Source organism: Anolis sagrei, chromosome X (assembly GCF_037176765.1).
Source record: "Anolis sagrei isolate rAnoSag1 chromosome X, rAnoSag1.mat, whole genome shotgun sequence".
NCBI lineage: Eukaryota > Metazoa > Chordata > Lepidosauria > Squamata > Dactyloidae > Anolis > Anolis sagrei.
In genome coordinates this window covers 92,091,316-92,108,061 of record NC_090034.1, presented here as the reverse complement: position 1 = coordinate 92,108,061, position 16,746 = coordinate 92,091,316, and the positions used below count along the sequence as shown (strand labels likewise).

The 16,746-nt window shown below is 39.9% G+C and overlaps 1 protein-coding gene across 1 annotated transcript in view; it reads left to right on the top strand.

The window, feature by feature from the left end:
* The window catches only part of LOC132780258 (dynein axonemal heavy chain 10-like), a 106,096-nt gene that overhangs the window by 52,397 nt on the left and 36,953 nt on the right, over positions 1–16,746 (top strand). The window contains exons 34-47 of the mRNA XM_060783866.2: positions 100–252; positions 340–528; positions 707–853; positions 1,531–1,722; positions 4,000–4,118; positions 5,573–5,731; positions 7,773–7,908; positions 8,369–8,488; positions 9,992–10,126; positions 11,697–11,913; positions 13,747–13,866; positions 14,297–14,442; positions 14,884–15,036; positions 16,179–16,439. Of these exons, the coding sequence (XP_060639849.2) occupies positions 100–252; positions 340–528; positions 707–853; positions 1,531–1,722; positions 4,000–4,118; positions 5,573–5,731; positions 7,773–7,908; positions 8,369–8,488; positions 9,992–10,126; positions 11,697–11,913; positions 13,747–13,866; positions 14,297–14,442; positions 14,884–15,036; positions 16,179–16,439 (2,247 nt within the window). The remainder of the gene's footprint in view (positions 1–99; positions 253–339; positions 529–706; positions 854–1,530; positions 1,723–3,999; positions 4,119–5,572; positions 5,732–7,772; positions 7,909–8,368; positions 8,489–9,991; positions 10,127–11,696; positions 11,914–13,746; positions 13,867–14,296; positions 14,443–14,883; positions 15,037–16,178; positions 16,440–16,746) is intronic.

The window sequence follows — 16,746 nt, the reverse complement described above, 5'->3', positions numbered from 1 at the left end:
ACATGTTATTGCAGACTTGGGCTCTAGGTATAGAATATTGGTATAAAATAGTTTGGAAGTAATATTCGTATCAGTGCTTTGTCCTCTTTTTGCTTTTAGGCAGTTGGCAAAATTTTCTCTGGCCTTGCTCAGTGTGGAGCTTGGGGTTGCTTTGATGAATTCAATCGAATCGATGCTTCTGTGCTTTCAGTCATCTCCTCACAGATTCAGACGATTCGAAATGCTCTGATAAACCAACTGAAGACATTTCAGGTAAAGAACAGAAAAATGGGGATTCAGCAAGAAGCTTCTTGTCTAGTTATGCAAATGCTGGATCTTTACTTTGGGTTTATGTTTCAGTTTGAAGGGCAAGAAATTTCTCTGGATCCTCGAATGGGAATTTTCATCACAATGAATCCTGGCTACGCAGGCCGTACTGAGCTCCCTGAGTCTGTAAAAGCTCTTTTCAGACCTGTGGTTGTAATTGTGCCAGATCTCCAGCAAATCTGTGAAATCATGCTGTTTTCTGAAGGGTTTCTCTTGGCAAAGGTAGGCCGATGCCTTCACAAAACAATATTCCCAAACTGTTTGTGGTTGATGTGCATGAGATATGTTCTGTGAGACCCATGTTTGTAAATGTGAATAAGTATGAGTGAAAGTGGCAGAGTGTGGGGCTTAAAAAACAAAACAAAATGTGCATATATTTATACCCCTTTTTATCCTCTAGACATTGGCCAAGAAGATGACAGTGCTATACAAACTGGCAAGAGAACAGCTTTCTAAGCAACATCACTATGATTTTGGACTTCGGGCTTTGAAGTCAGTCCTGGTGATGGCTGGAGAACTGAAGAGAGGCTCAGCAGATCTCAATGAGGTGATTCTCATGACTGGCTTGTTTGCTCCTTTTTATACCCCAATTATAAGTCAGGATTTGCTTGGTGAGTTCCCTGGTTAGTGGCAGACTAGATGAAACAGTTAGCTATGTTTAAATAGTAACTGAGGGAATGTAGTTTTAATTTATCAACACAATGTCTGACCTGGATTTCAAGCCTTCTCCTCGGGTAGGTGTCTGAGTTCTTAGCTCAAACTGTGTTGAGATAGGTTTAGTCTTCACTGGAAAGAATATGCCAAGACACACAGCATCTAAAGTGATTATGCATCTTCATTGTTCAGAATACAAGAACCTATCAATTCTGCCCATGCATATAGGGTCTAAACTATAACATTCTAAATAACCCAAAAGGCCCTGGTGCCTTTCCCACATACCAGAGCCTACCTCCTCCCAGCTCAATGCAATTGATGTTTATGGCCAGTTCAAATGTCCTTGCAGCATCCTGTCCTCCCTTTTGGCCAAAGGCCATGTGTTCTTTGTCAGGGCTTAGTTGGATGGCATGAGTGAAAGATCATGACAGTAGGTGTTCTTCATTCACTGGAAATGGGATGACCTCTTGGAAAGTGTGAGCCTGCTCAATTGAGGGTATGAAAATTGTTCAAGAAAGGCAATTTGTATATTAATTATTTGCTTTACAAAAAAATTCCTTGCCCCTCTAGGATGTTGTCCTGATGAGAGCTCTGCGAGACATGAATCTCCCCAAATTTGTTTTTGAAGACGTTCCTCTTTTTCTCGGCCTGATCTCCGACCTGTTTCCTGGGCTAGATTGCCCTCGAGTTCGGTACCCTAAATTCAATGATGCCGTCGAGCAGGTGCTGGCTGAAGGAGGCTATGTTGTGTTACCTATTCAGGTACTAAAAAGAAAAGCGGAGAAACGCAAAGTTTATGAAATGTTTAGCATCTTTTGTTTTGCTTAATATCAGTTGGCATCCTGAAAGTCAGGCTGTATCATAAGGAAGGCTGTTCTCCAGTTCACATATACCCATAACCTGTTAGATTATGTTGACTTATGACTTGGGGTGTTCTTGCATTTTCCTTTACCTTGAGATATTTTGGGTTGGACTCATCCCTGTCATGTGTTATGGGGCTTTTTCTGTGTTATATCACCCTTTCATCATTTGAAATCTGCTACTAACAGGAACTTGGGGGTGCTTACACTTCTGTGCTGAGATATCAACACAAGTCACTCATTTGTATAGTTTATTTAATTATAAAATTATACCATGTTTACTCCACTATGCTGCTCCAATAACTCCCAAAGCAGCTTACGTAAGCTCACATACCGACAAAATCTAAGTCTGAGGTCTTATAGTCTAAAGCCTCACTTCTTAAACTGTGTGTCTTGATTCCAAATGGCATCCCCTTAGTTCAGTGTTGGGGGTCACAAAAATTGCAACAGTGAAAGGTTTCTGAATGCCAACCTTTTACACAAATCTGTTAGCAATAACTTTCAGTATTTATAGTGGACTCTGCTTCACCACAAAAAGCAAAAACAGCTTGTTTAGCAAGTCTTGCAAATGCTGATTTGTTGGATTTTTATAAGTCTTTTATATACCTATATACATGAATTCACATACAAATTTATTGGATGGAAAGTTGCCGTGAGTGGAAAAAGGTTACAAAGGCCTGTTCTAAAGCATACAATGGAAAAATATATAAAGGGGATGATGCAGGGAAGAAAACATCATGATCGTCACCACTCCAACTATAGAGCTCCCTCCCCAGGGTGGTTACTTGAGCTCCACCTTTATCAAGTTTCATATGGTCTGTAGAACTGTGCAGTTTTGCCAGGACTTCAGTAGATGTTAAGGTGTTTCAATTAAATGGGTCCTGCTGAACTCAGATGGCACTTCTGAGAGTTATTTTAAAGGCATTCCTTTTACCTGCATTTGTTCAATTGTAAGATATCATTAATGATGATGATTATTATTATTTATATCACGCCTTCTCCCTCCATACAGAAACTCAAAGCGGCTCACAATTAAAAGTATTACAATACAACTTAAAATGTATGATATACAAATATTAAAACAGTATTAAATATAATTAATATTAAAAACAATCCAAGTTAAAAACATAACTTGATTATAAGATGCACTTTAATTTCAGTACCACCAAAAAAGGCAAAAATACATAAGATACAGCTGGGATTCTAAGAAGTGTGCCATTTTTGGAGATGTTTATGTAGGGAAAAAGTGTGTCTTAGAAATGCAGTAAATGTGATTTAGGTATTTGGGATCTAAACAGGTTCAGAGACATCCAAAACAGTCTTTAAATCAGTGGTTAAATCCAGGGACCAGTTTGATCAGGGACCACTCTCGAACATTAGTAACAAAAGGGTTATGAATCAGGTTTTAGTCAACTTTAGATTCGGTTTGGTTATTTGGGGTGCTGATTCAGAAAATTGCATTGGATAGACCGCATCAGCTCTAGTTTCTGATGCAGAACATATGCCATCCAGTAGTTGCCATCTGTTCGCCCACAGAAAACCATATTTAACAATTGAGAGATGATGTGGTCTATCCAATGCAATTTTCTGAATCAGCACCCCAAATAACCCTAGGAACAGGCCTAAAAACGAAGTCACCAAGGTGCGGCCACTTCCGGGCACCACATGGAACGGCTCCGCTCAGGGAGAGGGAGGAGGAGGAGAAGCAGCAATCAGGAGGCTTGTTTTCACACCTTTCGTGGGTAGTCAGCCCCTTCCCTCCCGACATCCCTGTTGCCTCGACACTATAAGAGGGTTTCGTGAGACCAGTCGGTCTCGTTGCAATGGTGTAGTAACGGTGAGGCCATGGACCATATTTTAGTTCTTGTGGACCACTGATGGTCCATAGACCACAGTTTGGGAACCACTGCGTTAAATGACTACTTGCACCCTTCTTATTTTCAGGCAGGCTTTTAAAGCATGGAGTTTATAAGAACAGGCATGGGGATGCTATATGGTGTTTGAATTCTATGGTGTCAAACTGCATTAATTCAAGATGTAACCTGAATCATGAACCTTACACTCATAAAATATCATCTGCCACATACCTTTGATGCTACAAAGAAGATCACTAGGGGACATCTTTGCTTTTAAATTCAATTAATGTGTGTTTTCTTTATACCATTGCAAAACTTGTCAGGTGGATAAAGTTGTCCAGATGTATGAAACCATGTTGACTCGTCACACCACAATGATCGTTGGCCCAACTGGAGGCGGCAAGTCCGTGGTCATCAATACATTGTGTCAGGCTCAGACAAAGTGAGTAAAGCTCACGGAGGTTTTAATGGTTGTTCTGCCATTATGCAGAACATTGTGCATTATGTTTTACTTTATTGTGTTCTATTGTGTGTTTATTTTAAGCTCTGTTTTAGGCACTTTTGGCCAAATGTAAACCGCCCCAAGTCCCTTCGGGGAGATGGAGGTGGGATACAAGAATAAAGTTGTTGTTGTTGTTATTATTATTATTACTTGAAACACAACTAGAATAGTACACAGCAAACAAACTGTTTGTTGTTGTTCATTCGTTCAGTCATTTCCAACTCTTCATGACCTCATGGACCAGCCCATGCCAGAGCTCCCTGTTGGTCGTCACCACCCTCAGCTCCTTCAAGGTCAATCCAGTCACTTCAAGGATGCCATCCATCCATCTTGCCCTTGGTCGCCCCCTCTTCCTTTTCCTTCCATTTCCCCCCGCATAATTGTCTTCTGTAAGCTTTCCTTTCTTCTCATGATGTGACCAAAGTACTTCATCTTTGCCTCTACTATCCTTCCCTCCAATGAGCAGTCGGGCTTTATTTCCTGAAGTATGGACTGGTTGGATCTTCTGGTGGTCCAAGGCACTCTCAGAACTTTCCTCCAACACCACAGTTCAAAAGCATCTAATTCCTTTGCTCAGCTTGTCACTGTGCTGGCTGTTATATTAGATCACACGTTGGACACTTCCCAAGTGTCTAGGACTACGTGATGTATCGGCGAATAATGCACTCAGATCCCAGTAGGGTGACCTTTTGCAGCTGACGGATGGTAATTTTGTCAGCGCTGATTGTGTTTAAGTGCAGGACAAGGTCTTTAGGCACTGCACCCAGTGTGCCAATTATTATTATTATTTGAAACACAACAAGATGAGTCCACAGCAGACAAGATCACTCTGCTGGCTGTTATATTGGATCACACATCGGACACTTCCCAAGTGTCTAGGACTGTGTGATGTATCGGCAAATAATGCGTGCAGATCCCAGTAAGGTGGCCTTTTTTGCTGGCAGATGGTAATTTTGTCAGCACCGATTGTGTTTAAGTGCAGGCCAAGGTCTTTAGGCACTGCACCCAGTGTGCTGATCACCACTGGGACCACCTTGACTGGCATGTGCCAGAGTCTTTGCATTATTATTATTATGCTAGGGTTTCTTTACAAGAGGAGGAGAGTAAGAAGATACTGGTTCAGGTTGATCTCACAGTGTATTTGGCTCTGTTGACAAAGTCCTGGAAAAATTGCTCCCAATTCTGATGGGTATATGGAGTTTTCGTGTTCAGAAATAGCATGTCATAGAATGTCATTTTCAGGGAACAGAATTGAGAGGTCTGTTGTTTTCAAGTTCTACACAAGTTCTCCAGAGGCACCTGGTTTCTTCCTGATGGAAATATTCAGTTTTTTTAAACAAAAATATTTTTACATTTTACTATTGTCTTCATTTTCTTCTGTGTTGTCCATTTAGACTAGGATTGCTGACTAAGCTTTATACACTGAACCCCAAAGCCATGAGTGTAATTGAGCTGTATGGTATCCTGGACCCTACCACACGGGATTGGACAGATGGTGTGTTGTCCAACATATTCCGGGAAATAAATAAACCCACTGACAAGAAGGAGAGAAGGTATGGTCTTTAAGAGTAAGATTAGTGTTTTCCACTCAGGTTTAAGTGGAATCCTTGGAGGGTCAGTGAATATATTGTATGATAGGATTATACAGTGTGGTCCACCCACACCTGATGTGTGGTTGCTGCCCAGCACTGGTTGTGGCTCTCAGGGACAGAATGGTTGCATTCTCCTTCCCTATGAATTCTAATAAATGCTGTCATTTTGGAATAAATTATTTTCAAGTTGGCATGAAACAGCAATCCACTACAAATGGGCCTCACCCTGGCATCCTAGCCCGACTAGGTAGGAGCCAACAGTCTTTTGCTGCCAACCTGATGTGGTTTTGCCCTTTGCACGTGTAGACAGTAAGGTTGTGTGTGGGATTTTGGGAGGGTGGTGAGTTTTAAATGTAATTTTAATTGTATTAATTGTATTTTTATTCTATTTTAACTTTATATCCATACTTGAATATTTAGTTGTTGTTTTTTAATTTTATATTTGCTTTGGTTTAAATTGTCATTAGATTGTGTGGTTGTTAGTTGCCTTGAGTCCACACAGGGAGAAAGGCAGGGTATAAATAAAGTTTATAGCAATAATAATAATAATAATAATAATAATAATAATAATTTTCTCCATTAAATAATAGAAATTCAAGATAGAGAGAAGGACTAGGGAGGAAAGGAGAGAGGACAGTGAGCTGGATGTGAAATGAGCTTGTTAAGATATATTTTAAGATAACTTTACAGTTTAAGCACACAGAGGCTTAATTTGTTTCATTTAATCTGAGAACATTAGAGAATAATTCATTTTGATCAGTAATAGCTAGATGGATTAAAGCGTGCATTTTCTAATGAGCATTAGCCAAGGCCTGGGACTATTTGGCCACATGTAAAGTGGTCTATGTTTCAAAGCACTGCTTATGTGGAGTCAGCATTTTTACAAGGTATGTGTGGTGCTGCTGGGGGAAAGAACTAACTACTTTAATTAAAGATCACAAACTAGACAAATAACAGTCCGCAGGAGCTGCATTTGGCGGAACAGCGCTAAAAGCAGTGTTGTTTTATGTCATAGTTGCCATCCAATTTAGAGGACTGAATAAATCTTGATCGTGGTGTATTGCTCCTCTGTGCCATGAGTTGGCGGGAAGAGAATCCACATCTGTCCTTGGGAATGAAAAAACAACAACTCAAGGTCTAACTTTAAATCTTATTGCAATACAACAACAACAACAACAACAACAATAATAATCTTTATTTATATTCCGCTCTATCTCCCCAAAGGGACATAGGGTGGATTCCAAACATAAAAGGCAAACATTCAATGCCCGGATACAACAACAATACATTCATACTAACAAAATTTATACAACCCTACATATAAATACAAATTATAACTTTACAAACTAAAATTAAATAAAATGCACAACCTGTTATAATAGACATAAGACAAAACATCAAACATCAAATGGAAACAATGATTTCCATTTCTTTGGGGCAATATTTAGTGACAAGACAGGGTGGATAGCAATAGATCTGTAAGACCAGGGCTAGATAATAAAACTACCTGAGAGGGGAAGGAGTATCAGTGGACCAAATTGAAAAAGAACATTGACTCCTGCCTAGTTGGGTTGGCATGTGGGGATGAAACCTAGTTGGGTTGGCAGCTGTAGATCACTCCTCCTTCTACCTCTGAAGGAACATTCATAGTCACAACACCCACTCAATTATTAGATCTAACTATTTAAAAACTTGCAGAGAGGAGACAGGAGATAGAGTTGGGCCTCTCCAATATGTCATTACATGTCAAGGTAGGCTCTTCAGTCAACCTAGGGAGAGCCTTAGGGAGAGAGGCAGGTAATAAATGATGATGATGATTATGTTATAAAAGAAACAAAACCAGTAGGTTGGATCTTACTTTCCTACTCTTATTCATAGTTTCCTGTTCCTGCTGCTCTTCTGTCAGTCCACTGAAACAACAGAGATCAAACTGTCTTACAGTAGAGTAGCTTTGGGGATTTGTTATTTTTAAGAGCCTTTCCTCTCACTGATGTGTGTACAGGTACATCTTATTTGATGGGGATGTGGATGCACTCTGGGTAGAAAATATGAATTCTGTGATGGATGATAACAAGCTATTGACACTGGCGAATGGGGAACGAATCAGACTTCAGACCCACTGTGCCCTTTTGTTTGAGGTAAGGACTTTTCAAACGAAGTGTTCAAGCAAACTTTGAAGTTATTGAGGATGAGGATTTTTGTTAAACGTTATATCACTGCTCATCCTGGGCTTTGGAGCTAGCGTTCTCTCAATCAAGCCCAATGAGACAACCAGGCATTGCTCCAAGAAAGCAGCAAGAACATAAAATATTATATTGAAACAACGTGAGAACAGGCATTTTAAATTGCCTCCTTTGTATTTTCCCATTCTCTTTTGCTGTTTTTGCAAAATTAATTAATACTTCAAACTGCTCATTAGTATCACAGAACTACTAGAGGCACTCCAAGTGGCCAGCTTCTGGTCAAAGGATATTTAGCATAATGCCAAGTTTTTTTTAAACCTTTGTTTGTATTTTTAACTGCATTTTAACCATACCCTCAACTTGCTTTTGACATGATAAATAAATACCTGCGAATGTGCTTCTATTTCATTGCTAGGTTGGAGATTTACAGTATGCCTCCCCTGCAACAGTATCGCGCTGTGGGATGGTCTTTGTGGACCCAAAGAATTTGAGATACAGACCTTACTGGGAGAAATGGTCAAGCCAAAAGAACAAGGTACGGGTTTTCAAAGGCTGGTTAGGAAGAAATGAGGAATTGGGTTGCTGTAAGTTTTTTGGGCTGTATGGCCATGTTCCAGAAGCATTCTCTCTTGACATTTCGCCTTCATCTATGGCAGGCATCCTCAGAGGTTGTGAGGTCCTCACAACCTCTGAGGATGCCTGCTATAGATGCCGGCAAAACGTCAAGAGATAATGCTTCTAGAACGTGGCCTTACAGCCCGAAAAACTTACAACAACCCAGTGATTCCAGCCATGAAAGCCTTCGACAATACAGAAATGAGGAATGTTGGTTGAAAATCAGTATAAGAAGTGATTCACCTTTGTCTGGCTAGAGAGATGATTTTTGTGAATTCACCTAGAAAACACATAACTTTTTGTGCTGTTGACTCTTTTCCTTTTTTCCTTCTGTCTTCCACAAAGCAAAGCTAGACAGTGTGAATGGGACAGCACTGCTCTGGTATTGAATTTCCACCATGTCCTCTGAAATGATTTCTGTCATGTGATTAAAGAAATCTTGCTCGTGTGAGAATTAATCAGTTCCTTACATGTGCGTAGATTTGCATCTGAACTGCAGTGCTTTTGAGAAAGGAACAATTTTGTGTCCAGAAGATATGTTTCTTTGATATATATGTTCCTTTTTTGTTTTGTTATGTTATGTTATGTTATGTTATGTTATGTTATGAAAAAGTCTATATTAGCGAAAGCATTCCTTGCTGCTGTATGTTGCTCTTTGGGCCCTGAGTTTGGAGTATGTTTTTATAATTGTATATTTTGAAAAACATATTTTATTGTATGTATTTTACATTGAGATGTTTTTTTTCACTTTGTTGTACCCCATCTTGAGCCATTGGAAGAGGCGGGTAATTTTTTAATTTCTTCTTCTTCTTCTTCTTCTTCTTCTTCTTCTTCTTCTTCTTCTTCTTCTTCTTCTTCTTCTTCTTCTTCTTCTTCTTCGTCCTATGCCAGGAGGAAAGAAGACTGCTTCTTCAACTAAAGTGCCTGCCATATGCAGTATTTATATTGCTAATTATGAAAAGAGACAATGAGATTCATAGAGTGAGGTGAGAGATGAGGCAAGTTAGACACTGAAACGCTTCATCTGTGTCAGTGGAGGATATTATCCTCTACATTTAGGAAGAAGCACGTCAGCTGAAGCAGACTTTTCCGGTTCACTTAAAAGAGGAGATCCCATCCAGTTTCAGTCCCATAGTTGTGCTTTTCTGCAGCTCCTGATCCTACTATCTGCTTACAGGAGAAAAGCTTTGGATGCTTCCTTTCCTGGTAGATCTTTCACTATTGTGGCCCATTCACTAATTTCTTCTCTTTCTTTTTTTCTGAATGGACTGGATTTAACCTGTGCTATTCTGTCAACCTCATAGAGACATGGAACTAGGTGTCTGTGGTTATATCAGATATATTGGTTTTAAAGCAGATTAAAGTACTGCATAGGGCAGGAACTATGTAGATCCTTCACATGAATTTATTCTGTTTTTCCTAGCAAGAACAACAACTATTAGACAGACTCTTTGACAAGTATGTGCCATACCTGATTGACATGATTGTAGAAGGCATTGTTGATGGACGGCAAGGGGAGAAGCAAAAGACCATAGTCCCACAAACAGACTTAAATATGGTAAGAAATGCTGCTTTCTTAATTCACAATCATTAAGCAATTTTGGAGATGTTTGAGTTCAACTGTGTGGCTGAAGATGATTTACTGTTTATAGTAAAATATGGATATACTTCATTAGAATCAACTGTGAGAAGAGTTTCCAGGTTGTGTCCTGACGCATAAAAGTATCTCCTTCAGGAGAGACTGTAAATATAGTATCAAAAGTTGAATGTGTGATTTACCTTGACGACTTGGCTTTATGTAATTATTTGATTTGTATTTTAATGTATTTTAATGTATTAATGTATTATGATGTTATTATGTTTTAGCTTATTTGTGTATGAATTCCTTGTTGTTAGCCGCCCTGAGTCCCTCTTCAGAGGTTGAGAAGACCGGGTTATAAAAGCTCTAAATAAATAAATAATAATAATAAATAAACAACACTTTGACACTCAATTTTAAATACTGTTTTGCTTTTTAAAAAACCTTTTAATATCACTTTAGATGGGAGAGGCAGAGAAAGGGATTATTTCAGAGGGAATTTCAGGGAAAATGTTTAAATTGGGTTAAAATTATTGGGATATGGATTACGACAAGGCCCCCGGTGGCACAGCGGGTTAAACCACTGAGCTGCTGGACTTGCTGACCAAAAGCATGGCAGTTTGAATCCATAGATCGGGGTGAGTTCCTGCTGTTAGGCCCAAACCTAGCAGTTTGAAAACATGCAAATATGAGTAGATCAATAGGTATCGCTTCTGCAGGAAGGTAACGGCACTCCATGTAGTCATGCTGACCACACAACCTAGGAGGTGTCTACGGACAACGCTGGCTCTTTGGCTTAGAAATAGAGATGAGCACCACCCCCCAGAATCGGACACGACTAGACTTAATGTCAGGGGAAACCTTTACCTTATGGATTTTAACTTGTTAGGATCATAACGTATTGGGTAGCAGAGTTGCAGAACTGTTCCTTTAGTTTATTGGGTTAATTGATGATAACTGAGCACGTAAATATCTTGTTTCTATTCAATGCTTTCAGCAGGCAAAGGTTCAAGTAGACTTATTTAAAATAACATGTTTGTTTTACCCACAACTTCATGTATTTAAATATGCAGGCACATTTCTTGTCAGGTTAAATGTTAAAACGTTTCAATTTGTATCTTTAACTTATAGGCTTTATCAATCTCTTCAAAACTATATTGCTTTGTATAGCTCTTTTTCATAACAGTCATACTTCCAAGGGACTCAAGCCTCAGTAGTTTCTAACTTCCTACATTGGCTTCTGTACTCAAACTGACTCAAGCTTCGACTGTCATTCCTCATCTGGCATCCTTTTAAAACTGCATTCTAAACAGTCACTGAACCAGTCACATGGTCTGCAGCCCCTCCCACTGCCTCAAGTACATAGAAAACTGCAAACCAAAGAAGACATACACTTCAAGGAATGAACAACACATTATAAACAGACAAAACATTAAACAGAGCAAGCTTGAGAAGGTTGCTATCTCCAACAAAAATGGTCTATTTTGCGAAAAGTGATATTTCAGGATTTCCCCAGATATCATTATCACTTTGTTACTTCTGGTGACAGGTGATACAATTGAGTAAGATGCTGGACGCCCTCTTAGAAGTGGAAATTGAAGACCCCGATGTGCTTGAATGCTACTTTCTGGAAGCTTTATATTCTTCTTTAGGAGGATGTCTCCTGGAAGCTGGAAGATCCAAATTTGATGACTTCATTAAACGCCTCTCCTCTATGTCAATGGTTAATGATGAGCTGACTCTAGCAAAACCAGGAGAGCTTCCAGGTGGGATATGGTTGGTCTTCTGTACCACATTTTACTTGAACGAAACTTTGTGCAGTTAAGGACAAATACTAGATAATTAAAGAACAGTGAGTAATATCTAACCCTTTTCTTCCAGGCCTGCAAAAATGGGCATGTGCCATGTTTCTTTGTACTAAAACCCAACGCTTTCTGATGATGCTACATAATATGTAAAATTGATCAACAACATGGGATGCTTTTAAATGTCTTTTCCCCAGACGTTGGTGGCATATATGTCCAGTCATAGAATCATAGAGCTGGAAGAGAGCTCGTGGGCCATCCAGTCTAACCCCCTACCAAGAAGCAGGAAAATTGCATTCAAAGCACCCCGACAGGTGGCTCTCTTCCAGCTCTATGATTCTATGACTGTGTGCTCAAATGGCTAATTTAACATATTATATTTCTTGTTTGGAAATGCTTAGAGTAATTTTCATCATCCATAGTGTTTAGACCAGGGGTCCACAAACTTTTTAAACAGAGGGCCAGGTCACAGTTCCTCAAACTGTTGGAGGGCCAGATTATAATTTGAAAAAAAAAATGAATTCCTATGCACGCTGCACATATCTTATTTGTAGTGTAAAAAACACTTTAAAAACAATACAATAATTAAAATGAGGAACAATGTTAACAAATATAAACTTATTAGTATTTCAATGGGAAATGTGGGCCTGCTTTTGGCTGATGAGATAGGATTGTTGTTGTTGTTATGTGTCAGGACACAGATGCCTTTAAGGGCCAAACACAGAGTTAGTTCCAAAGTAAAGTTTATTGCAACAAAGGACAGGAGCTCAGAGACGCTGGCCTCTGGCCAAAACTCAAAAGTTAACCAAACTTGGTTCAAAAAGCAAACTGAGATATAATCCGGATTAACCAGAGAAAAGAACCGGATTAAACACAGTACTTTGCAGCAAACCAACAGCGCCGCGCACAAATGGTTAACAGCAAAAGGAAACCGCAAGGAGAGAAACCGAGGTCAGCCGAAGTCCAGGAGTCGTAGTAGGAGAGATCCGAAATAGCGTCGTTCCAAAGTTCGTCAAACAGCGTCGTAGTCAAGCCGGTCCAAGATCCAGGAAGGGAGAAATCCACACTCACGAGAAGTCAATCCACACATGAACAGGAACTCCAGGCTGCAGAACCCAGACCCAAAGCCCAACACAGAAACAGGCAGCGACAAGTCCACGCGATACACGAACGTAACCAACACCTTGCCTTCTGCAAAGGATTCCCATTCCTGAACCCACTTTTATTACACATCATCATCATCTGATGATGAGCTAACCACCGCCCCATCATTAGTCCTTGCAGCTGCTCCCAAATTCACACGTGAACTCCTGTTACCATCCCTCCAGCTTCTCCATCTCCTGTGAAGACTTAGATCACCCCAAGTCTCTGTAGTATTCCCCGATTGCCAGTCTTCACCTCCAGAAAACCCCATAAATGTATCACTAGACGTTGGCTCCGCACACACAGCTTGCACCTCCTTTACCTTAGTCCAATCCAGTGCATCATCCCCATTCCCATCACTCCTTGACCCATCATCCCTGGAGAAACCCGTGAATTACTCCTCATCTGTGGAGGCTGTGAGTATATCCTGGATTCTCTTCCTCTGTTGTTCCTCATCCGATTCCTGCTCACGAGTAACCCTCCTTCTGCCCTTCTCTGGGGATGATACTAAGGGCAGACTTAGGTTGATCCTGAGAGAGGGCCGGGTAAGTGACCTTGGAGAGCCACATCTGGCCCCCGGGCCTTAGTTTGAGGACCCCTGGTTTAGACTAACAGCAATAACTCTCTCTACTTATTTCTAATACATTGCAGGCCAGCTTCCGACATTATATGACTTTCACTTTGATGGGCAGATGAAAAGGTGGATGCCTTGGAGTAAATTGGTCCCTGAATATGTTCATTCACCTGAGGTGAAATTTATTGACATTCTAGGTAAGTGTAAAGGAAGGTAAATTAAGCTTGGCATAATTTTAGTGGGCGTGATTAATTGAAAATCTGTCATGCATTCTGAAACTTTATGCAATCAACCATATTTACACACAATTATTTGCCAAATGGAAGGAGTACCCAAAGCTGTTGGTTCCTGAGGAACTGTATGCTTTTCTTTCTCTCAAAGATCTACATCAGAAAGGAATTTGAAAGCCAATTTTGGGCACGTTTGAACAGAAATGCCCTGTATGCATGCGGTTGTATACTCTGCTCCTTGCTGTAGGAGAACCATTAGACTTGAGCATAGAATAGAGTGTATCTCTAAAGTCAATGTCATCTAATGTGCTTAATTAAAGTTCTATTGCTGACTTGATATATCCATTATGCCTGATGTCTCTCTGTTACATTCCAAATTAACATCCCCACTCTTTAGTTCCCACAGTGGACACAACCCGCACAACCTGGCTACTAGAAAAAATGGTAAAAATCAAGAATCCTGTTGTTCTGGTTGGAGAATCGGGGACCTCAAAGACAGCAACAACACAGAACTTCCTCAGAAAACTCAATCCGGACACAAATGTAAGGCTCTACATTGCAGTGTAGACCTTGGTGTGATTTTATTGAATCAAAATAGTAAGCCTTATCAAAATAATTTGGAGTAATTATACCTGGCAACAGCAACTGGGATGGTAAGATGATGGTCCAGCAGGGTCATACGTTGGGGAGGGAATGTGCAGCTACCTCTGGCCTAGCTGCAGATTAGGTCAGTTAAGCCTTCTGATACAATAAGGAAAGGGGCTTAGTTTGGATCTTGATGAATAGAAGATGGTATGTGTTGGTTTGTATCAGAAATAGGCATGAGACTGATGGTTTGCTCCATGCTTCATTGCTTTGGACCCAAGTTTCCAAAGTCTCCTAACAATGGATTTGCTTTCCCATTTGGATCCTATTTAAGGCATGCACAGTTCTTAGTATGAGCTTTCATTTCAGCATTGACCATATTTCATCTTCCACTTTCAGGTGTTGCTGATCATTAACTTCTCCTCCCGCACCACTTCAATGGATATTCAACGGAATTTAGAAGCAAATGTAGAGAAACGGACCAAAGAGACCTATGGGCCACCGATGGGAAAGCGTCTCCTTGTTTTTATGGATGATATGAATATGCCCAGGGTAAACAGACTGAATTATATGCAGGAATTCTGCAATACGTTGTATTTTTTGAAATGGAGTAACATTGGAGCTGGCATGGAAGGGACAGGGAATGCTGAGTCAGAGCAAGGTTCTCTGATCCAGCCTTCTTCTTTCCAACATAACTCGCAGATAGTGTTATAGTGATGCCATACTTGTCACAAGTATCTAGCAAAGATAGACATCTTTTTATCTTTGAGGTTTCATTCATTCTGTAATGGCTATACCCACTGATGGATTATCTTAGATGCATTGGTCTTCTTTATCAAAAAGCCATCTAATCTTGCAGCTGTCATCTTTTAGATGTAAGATGAAGATTTATTTACATACATGGTAGTTGTGGAGATAAAAGAGATGATAATGATGATGATGAAGATGATGATGATGATTTATGCTGCTGTGAGTTCTTTTGGGAAGCAATGGTACATAAATAAAGTAATAGCAGTATAAGGTTATTCTGCAGCCTGCTAGTTAAAGTTTATTCTGCAGTTTGCCAGCTATTTGTCATATTTCTGGTTCCTATCTTTAAACAGCTTAGCATTGCAGTTATGTCCATGTCTTCTCAAAAGTAAGCTCCATTTAATTAAATTAAGACTTATTCTAGACAACTACATATAGGGTTGATGTGTTGTCGAAGGCTTTCATGGCCGGAATCACTGGGTTGCTGTGAGTTTTCCGGGCTGTATGGCCATGTTGCAGAAGCATTCTCTCCTGACGTTTCTCCCACATCTATGGCAGGCATCCTCAGAGGTTGTGTACACATAGAGTTGCTACTTAAACCCACTTATTTGTCTCAATTGGAGTAGCTCCTTCAAATCAGTTGAATTTTTATTTTACCAAGTTGCCATTGAGATGAACAATTGAGTTTCAACCATAATTATTAGACGTCAAGTTCTATTTGTGTATTTATCAACTAAATATTTAATGTTAATATTTGTATTGATTTTATATGTATTGATATTGTCTTTTCTAGATGTTAGTATATTTAAAATTGTTACATATTGTGAGCTTGGGTTGAAAAGAGGAATCCAAATAGTTATCATTCAGAACTCTTTGGGGTAGATTGCTTGTTGGCCTCTTCTCTGTCCCTTGCCTAAGCATTTTGATTTCCTTCTTTTCCAAAGGTTGATGAATATGGGACTCAGCAGCCCATTGCATTGCTCAAGTTACTGTTAGAGAAAGGTGCCTTGTATGATCGGGGAAAAGAAATGAACTGCAAATACCTCCGTGACCTTGGCTTTATTGCTGCCATGGGCAAAGCGGGAGGAGGACGTAATGAAGTTGATCCTCGGTTCATTTCCCTCTTCAGTGTTTTCAATGTTCCTTTTCCTTCTGAGGTGTCTCTGCACTTGATTTATGCTTCTATTTTAAGAGGCCACACAGAGGTAAGCTGCGTTTATTTACTGTAAATAGAGAAATATTGTGTCAGATTTGATAGACCCACATAGAACTTAAATGCTTGTGAAAAATTCACCCACAGGCCTACACTTATGCACTGGCATTTGTTGATAGGAATCTGTCTTAAGGTTAGGTGCTTGGTTTTGATTGGTGCTGAGGACAATGATATAAAAGTAACTGATCATAGTCCAAGTCTAATGTTTGATCTCTTGGTGCCATATTAGTAATCCGTGGACAAGGAAAGATAATAACTTCCTAGCTCTATTTGAGCTGGATCCCAGAATCTACTGTGAA